Source organism: Ischnura elegans, chromosome 5 (genome assembly GCF_921293095.1).
Source record: "Ischnura elegans chromosome 5, ioIscEleg1.1, whole genome shotgun sequence".
Taxonomy (NCBI): domain Eukaryota; kingdom Metazoa; phylum Arthropoda; class Insecta; order Odonata; family Coenagrionidae; genus Ischnura; species Ischnura elegans.
The window spans coordinates 83,639,384-83,659,629 of NC_060250.1; the positions used below are offsets into that span (position 1 = coordinate 83,639,384).

The 20,246-nt window shown below is 38.9% G+C and overlaps 1 protein-coding gene across 1 annotated transcript in view; it reads right to left on the reverse strand.

Annotated features, from left to right (window-relative positions):
• Positions 1-3,772: 3,772 nt before the first annotated feature.
• The window catches only part of LOC124159138, a 187,468-nt gene continuing 170,994 nt past the window's right edge, over positions 3,773-20,246 (reverse strand). The window contains exon 5 of the mRNA XM_046534717.1: positions 3,773-12,208. Within this exon, the coding sequence (XP_046390673.1) occupies positions 12,192-12,208 (17 nt within the window). The 3' untranslated portion in view covers positions 3,773-12,191. The remainder of the gene's footprint in view (positions 12,209-20,246) is intronic.

A 20,246-nucleotide genomic window follows, 5' to 3' on the forward strand; every position in this document is an offset into this window, starting at 1 on the left:
TGTGTTACGAACTATTTCCAAGGTAATTTAAGTCCCCATTATCTGGAATTGAGTATTAGTGAAGTGATATCCGATTGAGCGGGTTGGACGTCAATCGTTTTATGCGTCGACTACCAAGGATTGCTAAAAGGATTTCACTTTCTTCGAATGCAGGGTGATCTGTAGAAGCTGCTAGTCATCCTGCTCATTAGCGGTGAGTGAATTTTCCCCTTAATTTATTGAGTGTTACGTTTTTCGGTGATTTAGCAATGATCCTTGACATAGGTGGGTGATGTTGTCTTTAAAGTATGCCCCAAATGGACCGGCATTCACTCGAACCGTTTGGGGTGATTGAACTAATCGGACGTCGTACCTATATCCACGTTGTGAACATTTAATTTTCCCCTAACCATCATAAGCATCAACTCTAACAAAAATATGACCATCGCTTGGATCATAGGTAATTTCTTTTAGTTTTCAGGTGGAATCATGAAACGTGAGACTCACCCTTTTTAACCAGCCTTAGTAATCATTTAAAAGCTAATCTAACTTCCCTTTTTTAATTAGATGATCACGTCGATGTTTAATTCTACTGCATGACTTTACATGAAATCGCATCTCGTGTGAAACTGATCTGCAATTAGTACCATTAAATGAAACTAAAAGGATAGTGCGAATAATTCGATGGTGAATATACGTACCGAAGGACCTTCCCTAAAGTTATTAATGCTACGTCTATATTCACGCCAACATTAGCATGTAATGAAGCGGTAGTTACAGATTACCATGCCATGGTAATAATTAAACGAATTGTTAATGTTTGTAGATATCTATTCACATCTCAATGAATATAAATTGTTGGGAAAATCTATTATGTTCCACTTTATTCCTAGATCCTTGAAATGGGATTTTATTGCCTTCCTGTCATCATCAAGCAGTACCGCGGTCAGCTACAGGTGGCAGGGCAGTACACTTTTTTGTCGCGTGTTTGCCTAGGCCGCTGCAGTCAAAAGAGGGGAGGTTATTCATGAGCCGAAGTCGGGGAGGTGTGGTGGTATTGTGTAGAGTGGGCTTGAGCAGGAGCTAATTTTTTCGCGTTTTTATGTCCTTGAGACCAATCTACAGTTTTGATCCGACGGAGCCGAAATTTTTCATATAACGGGTTCGTTCAACAATTTTATTTTATTACCGATTGCGATAGGAATTTGATGATAGATGTGACCCCTCTTTTTTCCATTTCGTTGCCTACCTCAAAGAGTTAATCTCGACGAAAAATCTGCAGCCTTTTCGTAGATAAGCTGGTGACGTCGCGAACTCATACCGAGGGATTTACCGCTTCTCGGCCAAATCCAATGGGTAGAGCTTCACGTATCTACGTGATTGTAGTAACTTCAATATCACTTGACACTCTGTTTTCTTCATTCCTTACTTCTCCATATATCTTCCCATACAAAAATCCTATATTTTTATATCCGTCTCCATAGGCGGATTTAGAGGGGGGGCATGAGGGAGGGCCAAAAACCATTAAAAAATAGACAAGATTTTTTAATACGGTTATCATTGCGTTCATTTTATTTTGTGTAGTACGGAGCCACAATCATTTAATTTAATATTAATAACTTTTATATCAAAATAAAGAGAATATTTTCTTCAACAATTATTGTATTTTGTTTTTAATCTCAAATATAAGATGACCTGTCAGACTCTTCCGCCCCCCCCCCCGGAAAAAATCCTGGATCCGCACCTGTCTGTCTCCAAAACGTCAACTCAACCAAAGCACTAAAGAACCAAAATGCTGCTAAAAGAAACAACAAATGAACATCAAAAAATGAAACAGAAAGATAGCGTATATGAAAACGTATAAAAGTGATTTGAATCATTATAAGATTATGCATCAGGCTTTTGGATGGTGATCGTGAGTTTGCAGGTTAAGATACTGCGTAGGCCTAAGGACGCCACTACTTGTAAGTAAAATTGCTCGAAGTGCAAAGGGGCCCTGGAATAGGAACTCTCCGTGAAAGTTTGCTGGTACACGCCTCAGGCCTATTGTGGGATGACCTCCACCCTCACCCTGCAAAATCAGTATTCTGGGTTTTTTTAATTGCTGAGGAGATAGCGAAGTTTTTGAGTACCTAAGTTTTGCAGAAGCTGTCAACAAATTAAAATTTGGATATGATTAACAAGTATACTCATAGATAACGAGTAGATGGAGGGAATGATGAGCGAGAGGTTGTTGAAAACCGGGCAAGGCAGGGTTGTAAACCGATCCGAAACAGAACGTATTGTTTCTGGTCTGGGAAGGTGGAATATTGCCCGTTATGGTAAAGTTCCGGGCTTTGAAAGACCCAAAATTACCCGTTATGATTTAGCTCCGCACTAGGTAAGGCACGAAATTACCCTATGTAGTTAAATTCCGGACCAGCTGACGATGATGTTATTTGGAGTAACGTCGCCTGAGATAATTTGCTGCGTGGTGAAACTCGGAGAAATAAAGAGGGGAGGGAATCCTGGCGTCGGAGTTAGCCTGCTTTATAAAGGCGCCTCGGGGACTAAGGCTTTGCGTCCCATACGACGGACGGAGAGTCCGTCCTCAGCATGAGACTCAAGCTGGGATCAGGCTTTCCGGAAAACATATCAGCACCAGCCTGGATTTGAACCCGGAACACAGGGTGAGAAGCCAACACTCCAGGCACCACACCAAACCGTCTTCGTAATAAAGATGAGATCACCAATGTATTAGGGGGGGGCAAAGCGTTTCAATGAACAAAGTGCTCATCATTATTATGCCAACGACCTAATTTTTCTTCCTTAGGCTTTGTATTACGAAAAAGATGTAGAATATAGTTCACGTTCCTCGTATTTTTTTAGGCTTTGTAATACTGCTTTTGTAGCTAGGTAAAAAAATATGATATTTCCGGAGTTTCCCTGGGTTAAAAGCTGATCCATCAGCATATAACGCGTAGGGAAAACCTAATAAACATTCCTTCATCAAACGAGCTGGTAAAAATGGATAATTTAGGGAAATTATTTAGAAGCATGGTCTTTAAGTTAGCCGAATTTGTTCATGCGATGGCTTGTATTAAAAAAAAATATGTGCCTTAATAACTTGTGCACATTTTACTAGTTTTTTAAATTGTAAGATTAGCCATAATGATAACTTTATGATGCAATGTTTGTCAGTATTTTATCTTTAATACACCAACACCCCATCTTATGTATTTTCTGCAATACTCTTCCGATAAAAATGTTTACGTAAATGATGGTATGCAGCTAAACATTTTGCTACATTGTTTCAGAGTTAGCTGAGATATCGATGTATTAAAAAAAGAAAGTTTCCATTTTGGATATTAGGATGTTAAATAAAAACTTTTGGGCTATGTCGCCGCGTCAATTTTAGGGTGCTCCCAACGTTTCCCGACCGATGCTATTCGCTTTCTCAAGGGAACCTCAAATCCCCTTGAAAAAGCGACCTTTGGGGCAACGTTGGGGCAACCCGAAAATTGACGTGGCGACATAGCCCAAAAGTTTTTATTATACTTGACGAGTACTTACGAAAATTTTAACGAAGAATTATGGATATTAGGAGCTAGTATCAAGTCCCAATATGGCTGTTGCTTTGGAGTTTTGCATGTTCCGTATTTTATGACAGCATTAATTTATCGTGATTAATGCTCCAGTATGTCCATTCAACTTACCTTTCGAAGTTCACCATGCCTCTTTTAGCAGCCGCGTAAAAGTGCGTTATTGTGAATAGGATAGTGGAGAAACAATGACACCAATAAAGCAATTTCCATATAGATCAAGCCTTTATTGGAAAAAAATATTAAAAAAAGGGTTACAAACCACATTCCAATATGCCTTTAATGCATTTACAAAACAGAATAAACATTTGGGTGCTTTTTCAGTTTCCCAAAAAAGGGAATGTCACGTGACATCACACATTTAAAAAAATATTATGCTCCCCTGTTTGCTGGAAGAGGATCCGACATGATCGGAAACATCCCAATGCATCATTTTTTTGCAATCAAGTGAATTAAATTACATGCTTCATTTACTCTCTTATCTCCATTTTTTATTGGAATGGCTCACATGTTTTTTGCATTTTAGACAACTCACAAATTCATCTGGAAAAATAAATCTTCAGAACTTTTGATGTCATCGACACAAAACACATAATAGTTTCATCAATAAGCATATGCATACAGATACATTGTATTTCTCTTTAGCCTTGTTTATTTTTTTACCCACAAGAAGCAAGACGAAAAACTTATCAAGATAACGGATAAGAACACGAAAAAAATGAAAAAAAGATCTTGCGACTACTTCACTTAACATATATATTTTTAGCGCACATAATAATTTACGCTCCTCTGATGTTTTGATGGCATGAGGAAAGGACGAAAAAACGCTCTTGGAACTCATTACCTCAAAACAGAAGTTTTGTTTGCATTAATGAATATGTACAAGGCGAAGACGGGGACCTTTTTGTTTCTTGGGTTATCTTCATCAATGCCGATGAGAGGGGAAAAATTCTGCTCAAGACTGATACAGGCACACGACCCACGTGCACATTCTAAGCTTTATTTAATTTTTTTTGTAATAATAACACGCTGACCGCCACTGACGGAAACAACGACTCGTTTACCATATCTTCGGGGGGAGAGCGCGCTCACGTTTCCAATAGGAACCGATTGTTTTCTCAAAGATAAGGTGGCAGGGTTATTTGATCTGGCTGGTGTATTCTTCATTGATTACGTTAAATTAAATCCTTAATCTCCTTTTTTTCAGCGTAATTATATAGAGAAAGTTGACGGATGTGTGACATTCTTGCATTGGTACGAAGATGCTGACAGTGACGTATTTCATTTGTCGTCACTTTATTTGATGTCAGAAGTTTATGTTTGTCTCACCATCTTGCACACAGTGATGATCAAACTGTTAGCATGTAGTGGACGCACATGCTGGAAGAATAATATAAAATGGTAAACGTTTCAAATCATGCCTTTTCAGGAAACGTAAAATATATTGGAAGTAATCGGAAATATCACATGCGGAGTGAAGCTTCGTTAGAATCGAGAATAATGAAGCTTGAATGAATACATTTCTCACTAACTAATCATTAACTATTAACCAGAATTAACGTCTAGGTATGCCCAAACATCTCAAGATTGACGTATCACTCCCTCCACCCCAAAACCTGATAGCCTATGAAGGAAAAATGCATCTTTAAATCGCCTGTATTCAATTATTATTTTCGAATCGAAACATAATTAAACCTTTTTACTCTTAATTTGGCAAACCCCCGTATAATATTTCATTAGCCTCACCCCGAAATTCCAACGGTGAACGACTGTTAAAGTTTGAATGCATTTTGAGTCGTCTGTATTTTATTTGCAATTTTTAAGGTTTTCATTTGGCAAGCTCGCCCAATTTCTAAATTTTCATGAGCCCCACCCCAAAATCCTTTGTGTAAAAGACTCTAAACGCCGACAAACTTCGACTCTCATGTGAATATTTACTGGAGAAAATTCGAAAATTTTCCATGTGAGAAGGTTGGGTGATACGTCAACCTCGTGAGGGTTAGGCATCCTTGGACGTAAATTCTGCCTAATACTTTATAATTAGTTAATGAAAAACCTGCTCATTTGAAATAAGGTTCGTTGTGTAGGAGTGAGAAATGATAACCGTGCCAGTTTATCTTTGACAAAAAAATGTCTCCACAATTTGTGGGTATGCGTATTTAAAAAAAAGTTTTTTCTCTCGGGAAAGTCGGATGCTTATCCGAATGACTTTTCGGCAAACGTTCGCTTCGGCGAGCGAACGAACGTTCGCCGAATGATTTCGTGCTTGAGCGCTGGCCCTCTCCCTTCCTCCCTCAATACTCCTTCTCCTTTCATGCATCAAAGATCCCCCTTTTCTTCTTGTTTTTGAACATCAATTTCCTTTCATTGCTTGCATCACTAGACGACACAACAACACCGATTTCACCATCTTAAAAACGACTACACCAACACCGTCACCGTACAAAACACAACAATCGACACAACATCTGCGCATTACTCTTCCGACAACAAAGCATTGATTTCAACGATATTTGTTTTCTTTCAAAAAGTGAGGAAGAAACATGTCAACATCTGACTATATATATATAATTGTATATATATGTATATATTAATATATTATCAAACCTACTAGAATCGACACTGATTGGTTTATTTTTTTAAGTTAGGAATATGTATATGTATATATATTTAATGTAATGTGTATTTATCTCTTTCAAACTTTTGATCATATGATATTGTGCGATTAACTTCTTAGATAAAGGTAAAATTTTTTAACATCAAAAGAATGGAGTTTCTTTTGCTGCGTAATTTTTTTATTCCTCTATTTATACTTGTGTTTACATCTTCGAGAGTCTTTATTAGGCCGAAATACAGTCCAGGCTATATGTTAGCGCTCTGACAACATTGAAACACATAGGCGATATTTATATATTAATTTTTTTTTTTCAAAAACTTCAGCGGATACAAGCGAAGCCCTCAGAGGGTGCACCTTGCAGGCTAAAAACTCAGCAAGCTCCATTAGCGAAAAAAAGTTTTGTCTTTACAATCGTTATTATTATAATTACTCTGTTTATTAATCTTCGTATTCACACAATAATTCAGGTGAACGAAAACAAAAATTTAACCTAATGAATACATCGTCGTAGTTATTTTATCATTATCTCTCTCCTCTATTGTGATGTAGAAAAGGAAGGAATCCTAAGGTAGTTTGTAGAGCCAAAATTCTACCCTCAGCGTTGCTTTGGGATAGGTATTGTGATCCAAGGAGAATGAATTATGGTCGAGGATGGGACGGGTATGCAAATGTGACTAGTGTTGTCCGAAAGTTCTGGTTTTGATCTGTGGTCATTACCACAGTTCCCTTTAAATTGTTCCTGTTTTAACCTCGAGATCAAAATGTTGCCAAACATATATCCCGTAAAAAGAATCCGAGGGGAGTTCATATAAATTTAATAATGTAGTTCACCTAACCTTTTCATTACCAACGTCTATGCATGTAGCCATTTTATTTTCATTTAATTCCAGCTATTCCCTTTAGTCTACGCTTACGAATAGAATTTATTCGTAATCCTAGACTTAGGTCGTAATCCTTTAGTTTAGGCTTACAGATAGAACTTGATTTTGCTCCACCCGTCCATTGATGGCAGAAAAGCAGTTAGATGAAATTACTTATACATGCCGAAAGACACATGAGTAAGGTGTTGGTGGCGGAAGCACTTATGAAGGATAATGAGGGAGCGTGAAGAAGGGTAGAAATATGGCTCTAGTTTTGGATCATTATGATGTTGCCTAGCAAGAACAAAAAATAATGGCAATGTGACCGCGAATTTTTTGCCCCGTACTAGCATCAGAGGGAACTTGAAGAGAGAATATGAAAGAAGAACGTGAAAGATGGATATTTTTCATCTTCCATCCCTTCGCGTCAGCAAGCACTGCGGTTTGAGGAAAGAATTGGGTCATGTTTGAAACCGCTCGATGCAGTCAAATTAGCATCGGTTTGAATGAAAGAAATGGCAGGGCGAAAAATCTATAGTTTTTTTCCTCATCTTTCTTTCCGTGCCTCTTTTTTTCTAGAGGTTTGCTGAAGCTTGAGGAAGATGAAAAAATCGCGGCGGTAGAATACGTGTAAGATTAGAGTATACGTAGAAGTAGTATTATTGGTGCTAAAAAGAGAACTGTAAACACACTCTCAGAGAAGAGAAGACTTTTATGTAAGAGTTGGAACGCTAAAAAGTGGGTCCTCAGAAAGAGAATGGGTAAAAGATATTTCTAGGTAAAATGATACGGCGAACGCTACAGTGTGTGCAACTGCGTGGTGAAAAATCTTTTCTTTTCTCCCCCTTTGTTTGGGTTTCGGCTTGCAAATACATCTAGGATGACGTTAAGGGTTGCGTTTGGCTTGGGAGCAGCTTTACTTGGAGAGGTTTGGTTGAAGGTCTTCGCGAGCGAAGAGTAGGAGAGAATTGGCGAATGAAAACATTGTAATGGTACACACCATCGATAGTACGTACAGATCTAATCTTAAGTGAGGGAAAATGCTTATTCGCCTTCTTGTATTTTTTACGCTGATTCTTTTTACACCGAAGGACATCTCCTCTCTTGATTCGTTGAACGTTCGCATTATTTTTTAGCGTGTGTGGCATCGTAGCAGTACAAAAAAGGAGCGTTTTTATTTATCATGAATGCAAATGAACAAACCATGGTGTTTTCCCCTTGTGTTGGCCATATTAGTCTTGGCTTTTTTACTCTGTTTGACTCTTCGCCTCCCCCGATCTGGCATTATATTTTCTTAATTCTTTTGTTTTTGCATTGCACTGTAAAAAAATTCACTCGCACGATCGTATTACATTTAGGGAAAATAAAACATCTTCGACGACAAAAATTTCAAGATCATTTGGTACGGAATCGTTATGATACGGCGACGAAACAAGTTCTCCCGACTCGATTTTCGATATCTCTATGGCGTCGATTTCGTGCTTCGAGTCGTTCGAAATGAGGTGAAAGTTAAATATTATTAAGACACGAACATGAGTGTGTTTCTGTATATTCTTTCTTCGGTGTTCCTGGCAGCTTAGAGGAGACGTGTGAAATGGTCAGACACACCATTATAGTAGGTCTGTTTAATTGATTTGTTTGACTGAAATTATATGTATATGTTTAAGGCAGGAGTTATTGTTTTGGAGGTTAGGGTAGCTCCCCTCACTCTCTCCCTAATATTTCAATTTATAAATTGAACTTATATTAGTAATTTTTGATTTATTATCGTCACACGGTGAAGGGAGACAGATATTTGTGATCGCAGAAACCTTTTGGGTTCTAAAATCATTGAAAAAGAGATTTTCACATTAATTTTAATGGTAAAATTTACGTTTTAACTCGGCTTTAATTACATCAAGACCAACCGGTTTCATCTCTACGGAGTAATTTTATGAATGTTCATGCAACCTAAGTCTGAGGATCCCCTGTAAAGGCTCTTCGTTGTGATAACGTTTCGTGATGGTAATAAAAGTTCAAATCATCACTAAAATATCGTCCTTAACTTCGTGTAAATAATCTATGGTATTCCCATGGGGAAGTATTTGGACGATAGCCGATTTTTTAAAGAAAATAATTGAGTTCTAGAGTGATATTTTTTTGCGATCAACCTAACTGTTATTCTTGGGAAAGAAGTTAAGCACGAATTATAAGTCATTTTACGCGTCCTTATTCAGATATTTTTTCAGGACTTCATATATCTGCCTCCCGTTGAGGAATTGTGAGGGTGAATATTACTTAAATGTTGACTCCGTCGTAAGGAGTTTGCAGCCGTAAAATTCATTTTCTATTCGGGGTTAATAAATGGACGACTCCATTTACGCATTGGTTTCAAGATCGTAGGAAAAAAAACAATGGAAATAAAATGGACGGTCGTGGAGATATTTTACCAATCACTTTTTCGAAGGGACACGAATTTAATGGATTTCTGTTCAAAATGTCAGTTTTCGTGTTGTGTAAGTGCTCGCGAACGGTTGAAGAACGCAGTAGTTTTGTTTGAAAGTTTTAATTCATATGCATACACTTACGGATCAGTGAGTTTTGTCGAAGCATGTTATGGAAGAAGCCGGTTATTAAAATTATGTATTTGTCGACTTAAACTTACGAATGGTAATTACACTAGTAGAGGAAAAAAAGATATGGGTACATGATAATAGATATAGGTAGTATATTACACAAATATTCTTGCGTGGAACAGAGAGTGAAAATTGACGAAGATGAAGCGCTGAAGAGGAAGGGTACAGGTAAAGAAAGGGTGCGAACGATAGCTTGTTGGCGTGATTCACATTCCAAAGAAGGGTTTTGTTGGATAGGGGCGAGGTCTTTGTTGTATACTAGGAATTGCTGTTTTATGAATTGACATTTGTTTTTCTCCTATATCATCTATGCCGATCAGGTTGCATTCCGTGTGCTTTCTGCTCATTAAAAATTCGTCCCTAGCCTCCATCCCTTATCTCGGAAACAGCACCGAACGAGCATCGAACCCAGTCCCATCTCAACAGACAAAAGGCAACTGCTTTTTTTTAAATCTAGAGTAGGAATATTTACCTGGAAAGGGATTTAATGAACCAACTTGTTTATCTCTGTGTTTCTTATTCATTAATAATGTATTAACAATCGCAAAAGCTATTCATGCGCAGGCGGAGTTTTCTTGACAGCGATATACGATTTGTGGTTAATTTTGTTCCAACTTTATGTTCTACGTTATCCGAGTTCACTACTAATTCTACCTCATCCTCTCTTTAATTCTTTCTCTCATTCTCATGCGCTAAATACTATGCGGATTTTCGAATAGACAAAAAACTTTTAAAAAGTTTGAAATGGTCGTAATAAATGTACGGCTAGCGGAGCGTCTTTCAAACACGCGCTTCGCCTGGAGAAATGTTTGTGTATATGATTTGTTTGTGTGTGTCACTGTGTTTATCAGAATGTTTGTGTATGTGTGTGTGGAGTTTTTATCTATGGGTCTTTCCCGCAGAAAAAATCTGATCCATACGCTTCTCAGTGTGCTCATCTCGCAACTGAATACATAGGTTAACATGAAACCTTTCAAAGCCATCACTACCGTGAACATTTTTGAACACATTTTGATCGCATTAACCCTCGTAGTACCGTGTATACTCTGTCATGTTTAATAAAATTTCAGCCACTCTTTTACATTGGCATTTTATTTCTTTAAGCAGATTTATTTTAGTATTAAAAAAATCAATCCAAGCCTTACATTTCGGTTCGTTATTGATTTTGTAAAAGTACACGCATGATATCTTTCATGCGAATAAAATAGTCAAATGCTCCTGAAGTTTAAATTTATTTTATTCTGGCCGTATTATGAATTAAGTATCTGTGCAGATTGGGTTATGAATTGAAGCCAATTTTTCGACTTTAGGTACTATCAGAGGCAATGCTTCCATGGGGTCGATAAAATTATACCTAGATTGGTAAGGCGTATATCTCAGATATCGTTATCATTGCATTGGCTATGAAAGCAGTACATTTGACATTTCAATTCGTAAATTAAGGCTGGAGAGTAGATTTACTGGTACACTTAAAAGAATAGTTAACGTTTACCCATTAAATTATAGAATGGAATGAAGTGTTGTAAACATTCATGCAATAGATGGCGACTGAGGCGTACGGAGGGAAATCAACACTAATTTCTGTTTGCTTTCCCATCCCACCAAATCCTACTCCTTCTGTCGGATTCCGTACAACACATTGGCTGCCATTGTCTGAAGGCATGGAGTCTTCCGTAGCCTCATGTTATCAATGTACACGATTAATTATGACTAGATAGGTGATTATGCCACATAGTTTCTACGAGATGGTCTTAAGGTGTAAATATTGGGGTACTTGGTTGTTTGGAGAAAACAAGCTAGTAATGATGAACGAGTGGACCTTAAAAATTTGACAAAAATTGATGGATATGAGATCCTCCAACCGAACGTACCCCGAGTTCAGCGGCACCAGCAATTAATCGTGTACATCGATGGTGGTGACTGTTGGTTACGCGACCACTAGTAACAACGCTGTAGTGTTATTTCAATAGATGGCGACACTCGCGGAGGAACATGCGCTCCATCTACACGCCTAAAAAAATAGTTAACGATGACGATCACAGGTGGAATCATTGAATGGCAGCCAAAGTGTCGACTCGGACGAACCTAACGGGGAGATTTCAATGGTTGACCTTGGAGTTTTGTTTCTTAAAAGTGTATCCATGATGTGTTGCTGTTGTTGAAGTTTTTATTCTCCCCCATCATTCTCTCGTTCTGAATCCCTATCGGCGTCGCTCGGGTGTTCTTCATCCCGGTGTTGTCGAGTTCACCTCCGTCTCACGAACGGCATCTCGACGGGCTGATTGGGATGGGTGGTGGTCTGGGGAACCTTGTCCCACCCTTCCTCTTCTGGTTCAGCCTCCGGCGCCGAAGGGATTCTCTTGCGTCATGTCCGCTGCTCAGGCTCCTTCTTGTGGTGGTGGTGGTGGTGTCCTCCCTTGGCCGGTGCCTTGTCGTCCTTTTTGCGGGTCCCCCCCGCGACTGCGGCGGCGGCGCTGCCATCGTGATGGCCCTTGTCGTCACTTCCGGACGACGACGCCGCCGCAGCCTTCTCCTCATCTCACTTGGACGAATGGTCTGGAAGAAAAACAGAGGAGAGAAGCAAGTTAGATAACAATTTTCAAAAAGAATTGCTTTTGATGCTAAATGGATAAACCCATTTCCGCCCACCGTATGTAGCTGTATGGCTGCATCCTAAAAATCACACTCCTTTATACTGTATGGTCACAAATACGTTTTTGAATCTTGCAATAACTTAGGGCCGTATTCTTAGTGGACCCTACATATCCGTCCCTACATAGCAAAAGGCCCCTATATGCGTTTCTCAGTCGACCCTACATAAGTGGTGGGGTGTAATCCCGTCGTCACGTTCTCTGAAATGACGTAGATGATGGCGCAGTGCTAATTTTACACTCTGGTGGTGTAATGGAACTAACTATGAAACTAAGAAAAGACGACCGAAAATTTATGACCGAGCATAATGTTTTTGTAGGGTGTGGGACTGGTTCAGCTACCCTACATCAAGTATGGCCTGTTTAGTTCCAAAAACGGCCATATGTAGGGCTTGATGTGGCGTATGTAGGGCGAGATCGGTTTATGTAGGGGCTGATGACGTATCCAGGGTCGGTTGGCCCTACAGCGTCGACTAAGAATACGGCCCTTAATCCACTCTCTAGTTTATTTTTGCAGCCGGTCGAAATAAGCCCACCGACGGAAAGAGACAGACGTGAAACGGAAATTCAATATGGACTCCCACTGGCTCTAAATTACATGCACGTATCATAAAAGTAATCAGAAAATTGCATTGTTTATATTATTTTGACTTTCCCTCATCCAAAAATATGCTTGCCCAAAAGATTCTTCCTTTCCATCAATGTCTTTCATAGAAATTGAACAACATCAGAATCTGGTCTCATTGCCACCCAATGTAATTATATGGCTACGGGTCATTCTAAGGAAACTAGTTTATGTATCACTAAAATATTTCGCTGGATTACTGAAGACAACTTAAGGAGCAGCGTATTTAATTATCTTCACATTCGCAAACAGAAAGTTTTCTGAACATGAATGGGTTTAGTGTAAATATTAAATTTGAATCTTGAAGTGTAGGTTTTTAAATTGATATGCAAGTGTTGCCCACGTTTGGGTTTATTTATCAAGCATTATCAAGGCTTGAAATGAAAATTAGCACTTAATTTGATACGTAAACAAAATAAATTGTTGCTGTAATTAATTTTAGAATAGTGTAATGAAAAAGAATAATTCAGTTGTAAATTAACGAAAAAGTAGAGAATAGAATTTTGACGTTCATTTTTGCAATGTTTAATTTAGGTAACTAAGCTGATGCAGTTCATAGTTACCTTTCAATTTTGATTAATAAATAATAATGAATTTTGCTCTTAAGGTCATTTATTGAGAAATTATTATCAATCCCATTATTATTTATAAATTCGTAGTTTTACTTACTAAACAAAACATTAAACTTAACACGCATTTTAATGTCGACCGACTCGGTTAGGGGTAGCTCGGTGTCATTTTCCGGGGCTATCGATAGTAGTTTTGGTGTGAAGTTTACTGTTGTGTTTCATTATGGAAATTAACAGCTTTCATATAAGCAATCTTGAAACGATTTATTGGATACCTAGTTCCTCTGTATTAATCAGAGATTCAGAAAGAAGTGTAGCGTTATTTCGTTAAAAAAAATTACTGCATATGTCACTTTCACCCTTCTTTATATTCAATAGCGATTTTTGGTGTGAGTGAAGAATCCCTCTTTACAAACGATTGCGAAATTGATGATTCATGAAGTGAGAGCATCCTTTCCCATTTTAATTTAATTTCTTTTGTTGAAATCCATTTACTGGATTTAAAAAGTACGAATGCATTTGGGCTTATTCGGGGTGGTAAGTATTGGGCAATTGAAATACATTTTTAGTTTAGGCTATCTGTGGTAGCCGTACATCATGAAAATAGGAGGGCGTATAAGTAGTAAAAGAATTTAAAATACCAGATATCAACACATTGGGTGCGTTCCATTCATCGACACACGTCAGCACAAGTCGACTTGCGTCGCGGTTTCCGTGTTCCATTCTGTGTGTGTCGCCGACTGTTGTGACACAAGTCAACAAACGATAACGCGCAGGAATTGGAGAGTTATAAACAGTTACCGCGAGTCGACACTAGTCGACTCATGAGTCGCATGAATGGAAAGCACCCATTAAGTCACTGTATTTTGACCGATAATGTGGTTCCATATACTTATATGGGTACTACGAAACGAATGATGATAAGTAGGCATCGATGTGAACATCCCTTACGAAGGCTTTGTGTGAAATTTGATGGGGTGAGAAGCCAAAGGGTAGGAGTGATTTTATTTTTAAACAGAATTGGGTACAAAACTTGATAGAAGAAATTTTATGAAAACTTGGTGGCCAAGGGATACGAGTGAGTCTCTGTTCTGTGCTGACATCGAGTGGAAAATCAAATTTACTACCAAATCTCTAGTTGATATCGTTTCCAAATGAAAAAACGACTTCGTTTTCTTCCACTAATTTATTTTGTCGGTACGACATGTTTCGACCTTGAGCGGTCATTTACGAGTACTCAAGGTCGAAACATGTCGTACCGTCAAAATAAATTAGTGGAAGAAAACGAAGTCGTTTTTTCATTTGTGAACTTCAACTTCCACAAAGTTGAGCCTACACCATTGAACGTATTGATATCGTTTGTTTAATTTACCTAATTTCTGTACCTAACTCTGTACATAAAACAAATCACCTTACCCAGTAGCGTAGCCAGGAGGGAGGTCCGGGGGGTCCGGACACCCCCCCCCCCGAAATATAAAAACACAATTACTTTGATTCATAGTAGAAAACATAATATTGAAAAATCGTGAATTTATAAAAGATTTCTTTGACAAATGAAGTTTTTTTTAGTACGAAAAGTGTTAAAATTAGTTAAAAACCCTCTACTTAGTAACCTGTTTTTCAAAAATTATCCCCCTGGTTTTGGACCCCCCCAAACGAATTTCCTGGCCACCACACTGCCTTTACCCCTTGGATACTCGCCCCCTAATATTTCATATAAAGCCTTCGTAAGGGAGGCATATTTGGAGAGAGACTTTCATGTTGTTCTTTGTTTATCTCATACATGAGTAATTTTGTGGTGCCAGTCCTTGAAATAAAAAAATAAACCTCCCTCGGTAAAATAGGCCATTCGTTTTCCCGATTCGAGCATTTCGTCGTGGTAGTGGGAGTGACTCCGTGCACAAAAAAAATGACGCAATGACCTCGGACGGATGCGATGTGTCAGAGGCAGTTTGGACTCGTGCCAAGGACGATGTTGTGTGGAAGCAAGGACGGAAGACCGTTTGATGGTCACGGCATCAGCTTACTGGGGGCCCGAAAAACACTCTTCGGAGTCGATGAGCTGCTCTCGAAGACAGCCACCACGCAGTCTTTCCCCATTCTACATTCTACCTTCTTTCACCCATCAGAATGGGAACGAGACAAAGTCCCAAGTCACTTTTCGAAGGGATGCTTCTTTGTGATTTATTTTTTTTGCTTTTGTTCTTGCGGTATCGAATGGCCTAAAATGGTCGACAGTTATACACGTGCAGTTTCTTTTTGCGATCCGATTTGCAACGTGAATGTCCTTTTTCGGTACTACAACGCGTGGATGTGTCGGTTTTTTAAAATTATTTATTATCACCAAAGCATTTCGAGGAAATTGTCAGAAGGCGAAAGAAAGCTATTGTTAGGCCTCCTCTTTGAGATAAGTTGACATGAATGAATGCAAAATTTGCCTTTATCGTGGAAATAATTTGTGTCATAAATTCATTTTACCACGTTTTATCATCCTCGCTTTCTTGCTTGTCCGTCCGGAAAAATCTTGAAACTCAAATTTCGACTACTTCTCGATTACCTATGGCGCTGAAATGTACAGGATAGATCAGAAATTGATGACAATGCACTTTTCTTAGTCTTATACGACGATCTGAAAAGTATTTAGAGTTATATTTAGGAATAAAAATCAAATCTGGGGTTCCAAAAATGGTCACCAAAATGCAGGCGCTCCAACCATTGTAGCTGTATTTACCTAATTTCTGTACTTAACTCTGAACATAAAATAAATCACCTTACCCAGTGGCGTAGCCAGGGGGGACGTCCGGGGGGTCTGGACACCCCCCCGAAATATAAAAACACAATTACTTTGCTTCATAATAGAACACATAAGAAATAACATGAATTTATAAAAGGTTTCTTTGACAAATGATGTTTTTTTAGTACGAAAAGTGTTAAAATTAGTTAAAAACGCTCTACTTAGTAGTCTGTTTTTCAAAAAAACTAACTTTGGAACGTATAATTAAAACAACTTACGCCATAGTCTAGTTGTTACAAAACGCGACTGCTGTGCGGGGGAGTCTCGGATCGAGACTCTCAATAAGCATAAGGTATAGATGGAGATAGGATAAGTAGCATTTTTCTCCCGCAACCCCTATGAGTTATGCATCCCTCCAATCACATTGCATTATACGTATATACGTATATCGTGTATCATAAAAAATTATATGTTTGGGATGCAGGCAAATTTTGAGAGATCTATCCTGAAATACTCAGGATGATAACATTATTTTGAAAAGGGCAATCCGCGAAATAAACGTGACACATTTGACGGATAGAGAGGAAGTAATGGTGCGTCGTCTAAGGGGGTTGTTCATGCATCGCTGAAGTTGGATGTTAATAAATTCTCATCCTAGCGCACACACCCCACACTCTTGCACCATATTTTCTCTTTCTGCGAAAACTTTTCCGTGTCATAATTGGGATAAATGTGACGTCTCGCCAGCTGCCACGAGGCTGAGATGGTGGTTCGGAAGGAGAGAAGGATGGGGGGAAGGGAATACTTCTCACGCCACCGTTTCCACGAGCCCTGCGAGTCCAAGCATTCCTGAGAGCATTCCAGAAATATCCCATCGCGAATATGGGGGGGATGGGGATGGGGTGGAAGTTCAGGAAATAGGGTGTGAAATACCTCCTCCTCCAGTTAATATGCCGCGAGGGAACTAGTCTGTCATTTGATGTTTGTTTTCAGAAAGATGCTGGAATTTCTTTTATTCGATAGAGTATTTAGATTAGTAGGTATTATTAGACATTATCATCATCATCGTGATTGGTCAACGGTCCTGAGATTGTTTTGACGAAACTTTGAACTCAACTGTAGAATCAGCTAATTATTTCGTGTTTACTTAATTTCTTCTCCTTTTTACCCTGTTAAAAGTTAATCCTATTCATACGATCATTTTTTCATACCCATTTTTAGGGACAGCTGTAGCGATTGCTTTGATGATGGCGGAAAATATGACCGTTTAACGCTATCATTTTCCGCGATGGCTCCAAGGATGGAAATGCCATCCCTTTTTCCATCACTCGGCACGTCCCTTTTCGGTCGCTGAAGCCATCGCTTTTACTGTACTAGCACGGGAACTAATATCGATTGTTACACCACACTTGACTTTTAATTGAATGAAAGTTGCAAATACGGAAAATGATGGAATTAGCGATGGAAAAAGGGATGGTGTGAATGCAGCGTGATTCAGAAAATGATGAGTGGAGCGATCGCTCTTTAGGTCTCTGAAAACCTATCGCTGGAGCTATCTGAGGGACGGAAAAATGATCGTGTGATTCTAGTTTTAGTAATAAGGTCGTTTACACCTAACCGAAATAGTGATCTATTAAAAAAATCGACCTATGAAAAGGATATGAAATGTTATTAGAAAAAAGTCTTCCTAATCCAGTAATTCTCTCAAACGTTTTACATGAACAATTACCGAAGTAGCAGCCCTTTTTTTCACCAGTTGGTTACGACATTAGAGTTTCGGTAGATTCGGGAACGTTGAGAACTGCTCCTTGGGGAAAAAATTCCTTGCTGAGGTGTTGATAACAAAAAGCCACGTGGGACTGATGCAGGAGGCCGAATCGTAGCGGAGAATCGGTGAGACGCGAGATACCAAGATATTAAGCTGCTCTGATTCAGTTGATTCGAATCGAGAGTTCTATCGATTTTGAACGGCTTATTAGATGGGTTTGAGGATGTATGGGAAGTAATTGCTAAAGCGATGTCTTCCAAAATCCCTCACTGTGGCGTCCCTCTCAGGTGGTGAATCAATCATTCGCGTGAAATGAACCAAAAGCCTCCGATTTATTTATTTTTACGGTTTGAAAAGGTTCTCAGTGTGAGTGGCGGCTTTTATTGAACGTGGACCAATGCCGACTCCAGGATTGTCTAAATGTATGCGAAACAGTTCATATTCTAATATTCCAACTCAGCGTCCGTGGGATTGGAAATTGAACTCTCTTTGGTGACTTTCGTTAGGACCAGGCTATGGTAAACGCCAGATTCTTTCCTACCTTTTTCCCTACCATTTCCTCGCAAGCCTAGAGATCTATCTTCAGCTCTCGGTCCGATCACAAATGCCGTATTATGCAGATGAAGTGAAGTCCTATGCACGAAAAGCCACGAAACTATCTGCTTTCTTCGCCCATAACCCATTAAATGGAAGGTGGGACTTTCTAGTCCCAATCTCGCCCAATAAAGACGTAAGTATTATTATTATTAGCAAGCTGGTCAACGAGGTGATTTGTGTGCTACTGGACTTTGTGCGGAAGTTCAAAAAATGAAATTGAGTACTCCTATAAATACGTAAAACATTTTAATTTGAATTAGATTTGGGTCATTTGTTCAACTTAAGGCTGGACGGCGATATTTGGTGGAACTTGGTGACAGGAAACATAATAAAGATACACTGTTGTATGTTCCACAGAAGTTTTAATAACCGACCCAGGTTTCGACAATACACTATGTCATTTTCAAGGTGAATATACACAAGTTTGCGAGGTCATATATACCAAGGAAGGGGGGGAGTTAAGGCAAGGAGGAGGTGGTGATGGTGGGATGGTAAATTTATAATTTTTCGGGTCATTTGGGTATAGCTTGCAAAAATTAAAAACAATAAGCTGAAGTTACCGTTGAATACACAAAATACACTACCATTTCTTGAATAGTATCAATTGCGGTCGCCCTAGCGTTTTAATTTCTGGCTTTTGCCTCGGGAAAAAGGTATCACCTCAGTTGGTGAACGACTATTTCTAACCTAAATCAGGTAACCGCGACAAATGGTAACCAGGCAGTTAGTGACCGACTATCTCTTAAACGCGACAGTTCGTATTATGACGTTCGGTAACCGGAGGTGATGAATTGAATTCACGGAGAGTATGAAGAGCATCAGTACTCAAACTACCAAGTGTGCAACAGTAGCTTGAACTTAAACAATTTATGTAAACAATTGAATGTATAAATATAAAATAAATTAAAACAGCTGTTTCTGAATGATATCGAGTCACTTATGCCGAATATGATATAATTTTTACGATAAATTTGACTATAAGTTACGAAATAGCCGTTTACCTATTAACGTGGAACCAAAGCAAACTTCCTGCCTTGTTGCCTTGCATATCAATTTACAGCTACGAAAACCGCTTAGCACTTTTAAGCCAAGAAAAGTTTGCGGAGGAAGGAAATACTGCTGACTTACGATACCGGCGGGCCAATTTTCGCGCCTACCAAACCGAAGGTCGCGGGTTCGAGTCCCGCCTGGGCAAGTTTCTCCTATTATTTGTTGGTTGTTATGAAAATCCCTATTTAAAGGCCAAATAGTGCTGTTTTCGGTGGTGTGGCAATAAATAAATAATAAAAAAAGCACTTGGTGCTAATGATCCGGGTTCGAATACCGGTCGAGTCAACTTTATTTATCTTTGTGAAGTTATCACGAGTGACTCTTTGAAGGTACGGCGCTTGCTAGAACGCGATCATTTCCTTGAAATATACCCCTTTAGTTTTAATTACTTGAGTGCCAACGAGCAGTGTCTCCTAACCCTACAAATCCAAATTGTCCTGGTAAATTTTCCACTCCCGAATCTCCTGTGATTAATATCTGATCCTTTTCTCCTGGCTTCCAGATCTGTTGAATCACTCCCATTATCCCTTCTAACTTTCCCATTTCGTTTCCATATTCTAGGAAAATGTTTGAGGGCGGAATGAGGAAAATGTGTGCTCC